The sequence below is a fragment of the Morone saxatilis genome, unplaced genomic scaffold, assembly GCF_004916995.1.
Source record: "Morone saxatilis isolate NCDOM2014 unplaced genomic scaffold, NCSU_SB_2.0 Contig17, whole genome shotgun sequence".
NCBI classification, from domain to species: Eukaryota; Metazoa; Chordata; class Actinopteri; family Moronidae; genus Morone; species Morone saxatilis.
The window spans coordinates 3,624,313-3,628,686 of record NW_023339729.1 but is presented as its reverse complement, the minus strand read 5'-3'; the positions used below and the strand labels follow the sequence as shown (position 1 = coordinate 3,628,686).

At 42.6% G+C, this 4,374-nt stretch overlaps 1 protein-coding gene across 1 annotated transcript in view; it reads right to left on the bottom strand.

Moving 5' to 3' along the window:
* LOC118326755 (protein AF-17-like) overlaps positions 1-1,209 on the bottom strand; it is a 22,892-nt gene extending 21,683 nt beyond the window's left edge. The window contains exon 1 of the mRNA XM_035659819.1: positions 873-1,209. Within this exon, the coding sequence (XP_035515712.1) occupies positions 873-981 (109 nt within the window). The 5' untranslated portion in view covers positions 982-1,209. The remainder of the gene's footprint in view (positions 1-872) is intronic.
* Positions 1,210-4,374: the final 3,165 nt, after the last annotated feature.

Below are 4,374 nucleotides of genomic sequence, written 5' to 3'. Positions count from 1 at the left end.
ACACACACACACAGGTTTATGATACTATTTTTGAAACACAGTCCTCTGCAATTTTCCAACACATACAAGACTATGCATACTCCAGAATTCCTCTTTTACTTTGTCTCATTCACTTTTTTTAATCCTCATCATTTTTCATAATAATGCATTTTTCCATATTGTGTTGTCAGTAATGTTAAGTGCTGTTCTAATCCTTCAAATAAGACATTTGTAATCCACTTGTGAAGACAGCTCTAAACTCAACTTTAAACTAATCTTTCTGACATTTTACGGCACTTTTGAGCTGACTTTAAGAGGCAAAACCATCTCTACTTTTAAAAATGAACCAGCAGCTGAAGGCAGAGTGAAGTCAGCCAGGCTGAAACCTGCAGCAGCCTCCATGAGTTGGTCCAACAGTGACAGGGGGCGGGGGGGAGATTTCTGCTCAGAAATATTCATCTGCAAGTTATCTGCTCTCCTTGTTAGTCTCATTAAAGCAACCAAGCAAGTGGACACAAGGTAACACAGTGTCCAGACCGGCGGGCCTCGCCGGGGCAGTTTTGTCGCAAAAACACGCCTCTTGCAGTATGTCGTGAATCCAACCGGGCCAGACAGTCACACACACACACACCCACACAAACACACACAAACACGGACCTGAAGTGCCATTAAGACTCTGCTTGGCCCTGTGTGTTTAATCATGTGTGCAGAGAGGAAACAACAAACAGCACACTTACCCCTCCCACACACATCAACACACAAACACGCACGTAGGCAGCGGCAGACCTGCCTAGAAATCCAGCGACCCACCAGCACCTCTGGCTGCCTCCAGCCGCCGGGCTCAGCCGCCACAGCTGCCCCGGTAATCTCACGCTAACAGCGGCTAATGTTACCTTGGTGGACGGCGACGCTGCAGCCGTGTCCATCACAGTAAACCAGCGGATTCTCAGCCCAGCCTCGCTCGTCTGAACACACGCAGCAACCTCCGACCATTTCCCGCATGCTTCTCCCATATGAAGAAATGTATTTCCCCTCCCGGCAACCGCTCAGACCTCGCCCAGGCCTGTCAAGTGGTCGTCCCGCACTTTAACGCCGCACCGGGCATAGTCGTGGGCCGCTTTCGTCGCGCAGTTTTAGCGCAGCGGGGAGACGAAATCTCGGCGTGGGGTTTGTGGTGCTGCTGCTGCTGCTACGTTTTTTCCGCGGTGTCCTCCGTAGCCTAGAACCGATGCAGTGCGCATGCGCAGACATGCTCCTCCGGGTTTGAGTAAGTCACAGCAAAGGTAGCAAGTTATTGTTATTTTGAACACGAGCCTCTTTCACCGCATGTCTGCTGACTGTAACGTGCATTTTTAAAGTCTTACAATGTGCATTGTAACTGAAGGCCGCTCATCTGTGGAGCACTTTTAGAAATTAGATGAGTTTAACATGTGGATTAATCAGTCAAAACCGCTGGCTGCACTCTTTCTCTATCAATTTTGTTTCGACAGCGCCATCTACAGGATTTACACAGAATAACGCGGCAACAATTACAAGCTATTTCACCATCCAACGTCCTGACCTGAAATGAAAACACATCCACAGTATGAATGATACACCTTTGTGTATATTTCTGCCTCAGCATTTCCTTTTAATTCATTCTGATTTGTTCCATTTTGGGTGTAAAGTGATCTTCAAGCAATTATCTACAATTGTGTTTTAGTCTTTCTCCATTTGTAGACAGAACTCTTTAGTTGCTACCAAAACAAATAGATGCTGCAGATAGATATGAGATTCAAATTTCAGTTTGTCCAGCTGACCTGTACTGACGTTTCAAGTCTCAAACTTAGACTTAAAAAAAAGACACATATGGAAATAATCTGCTTAGAACTATAACGTGTGTCTGATGTGTTTTTTCTGCAAACAAAAATAAAATAAAAGTATAATTTACACATTTAAATCCTTAAAAAAACATCCACTCCTTATAGCTAATTAAAAATTGTAAAATATATATGAATCTATGAGTTTTCCTGCTGGACACAAGATGATTGTCTCCTCCCTTCACCTTGAAAAGTCCAATTCTCAGTGGATGTGCAGTGGTGGATCACACTGTAAAGAGTTGCATACCCTGGGACCAGACTGATTCCCAGACTATTGTGAGGGCGCGACAGAACCTGCTGGTAAGGCCCGCACCCTTAAAAATCTGTTGTTCAATGAGCAGCACGAAGGGAAACTTGCAGACTCGCACTTCAGCAGATGAATGTGAGAAGACAATCCCTTCTAGAGTGTCAAACTCTGCACAGACTGCATTCAAACAGCACACTGTAGGAACAAGAAGAAAAAGTCATTTTTGAATGAAGGGGGGCTTTAAGTTGATTCTTTGGTTACTCAGCGTCAGCATGCAGTGTTGTTGTTGTTCCCGTAAACACACATCAGCATGGATTTCATTTTGATGTTTGGCTATCAGATTGATCCTATAATTCAGTCAGCAGATGTCACCAAAAGCCTCTCATTTTGACTGAACTTACGTCACTGTTGCTTTATGACTCCTGTCTCGACTGGCTGAGTAAACTCTGTCTGGCAGGCCGGTTTGGGCAGAAGCATGGCTTTCTAAAGTATAATTCCTCTTTCCCTACATGGTTCATTTATGTTCAGAAGTGATGTTTCAGGAAATATCCTCAGTGTGTAATTACCACAAACTACCCTGACTTCAATTTTAACCTTTAAAGTTCTGCAAACATACAATCTTACTCAACAACCTACTTAGAATACAAAATACTCTGAAATCAACCTCTCATACTTGGAAAAAGAGAAGCAAGCCCGTCACACTTTTGAAATGGATGACAGGGCTTTTTAATCTGGCATATGGACATGAAGCTGTGATGACAGTTTCCCTCACAAGTGTCACTTCTCTTCAAACCCAAAGAGAGAAAAGGGAACTGGCACTGATGGAGCGGACAGATAGGGTGCTAGCAGCTGGATGAAGCTAACACCCTGTTCTGGTCGGAAGGCAGCAAAGTGTGACCAAGTCCCTGCACTGACATGTGGGCGAAATACATCCACATTCACATGTGCACTCACAGCCCCATGCACTCTAATAGTCAGAACCTATTTTGTGCGTATTCACCAAAACTCCCCCAATACACTCAGAAGAAACAGATTTAGCTGTCAGTGGAGGTTCCTAAAGTTTGTCAAAAATTCCCACAAACCCTCTGTATTTACCTACATTTACCTCACACAGATAAATTCCCATATGTGGAGTTTTACTGGCAGACATAATTTATTCTGTGGGTGAGGTGAGAGTTAGGTGGGAAGAGTGAAACTATTGATCAAAATCATTTCTGCACATTCTCTCATTGAGCTCATGGTCTTCCACTGAAAGAAATAATAATGACATGAAGTTATTTTTCATTTAGTCAGGGACCCCGTCCTAGAAACCACTTTGGGACGCGCAATGCTCTGGGACGACACTGCGTAAGGAAACCACATCAAGGCCAATTCACTACTGTGCAGTACCACACTTCGTCCAGCAGATGGATGATGTGAAGAGACTTATGATCCACTGACAGTCATTTCCTCAGCAGCATCCGGGTATAAATTGGCGATGTATAAATCCTGTGATGAAATTAGGGGATGATTTTTACATCATACCATTTTTTCCCCCAAGTACTGCAGAGGCTTATACTGTTTGTTGTACTGTAACAGCTTTAACACGCTTACAGAGAAATCTTTAGCTGTTCAACAGCACCTTACATTTAATTTAGACCTACATTTACATCCCCATTACCTCTGCCCTTCTTAGATATACTTTGTACTTTCTAAGTCCTACGTATACCTCTATTTTGTGTAACTTAAATGTCTCTGCAAAACTGTGAGCAATTTCTATCTTGTAGGAGTGCTAAATGAGTATAATATTCAGGAGTGAGAAACCAACACATGGTGCATAGCGAACTGATGTCCTTTGAAGCAGTGAACTGCACTTCTCAAAACCACAGCTTAAAAGGAGACATGTGACCTTCTAGATAATAGGATTTTTTTTTCTGTAGTCTTGAATTGGCAAGTGCTTTTCATAGAAGCTAAACTTCTCTTAACAAAGTGCAGGTCTATGTGTAATGAAGGAAAAAAAAAGTTCTTTTATTTTTTACACCTTTACAAAGAACAGGGAAAAAGACAGCAGATACACAACGAATGCATTCTTTTTTGCTACTCTGTTGAACATTTAAATGTATATATGGCATATGGCTATGTGATATAAACAGCAGCTACAAGCAGGGATCATAAGTACAAATGTTACTGAATTACTAAATTCAAATACATAAACACTTTACAGGCCATCTTTTCAGATGAGTACAGGATGACTAAGAACGCTCTGACACCAGCCACACTGTTATAACGTCTCTCTCTCTCTCTCACACA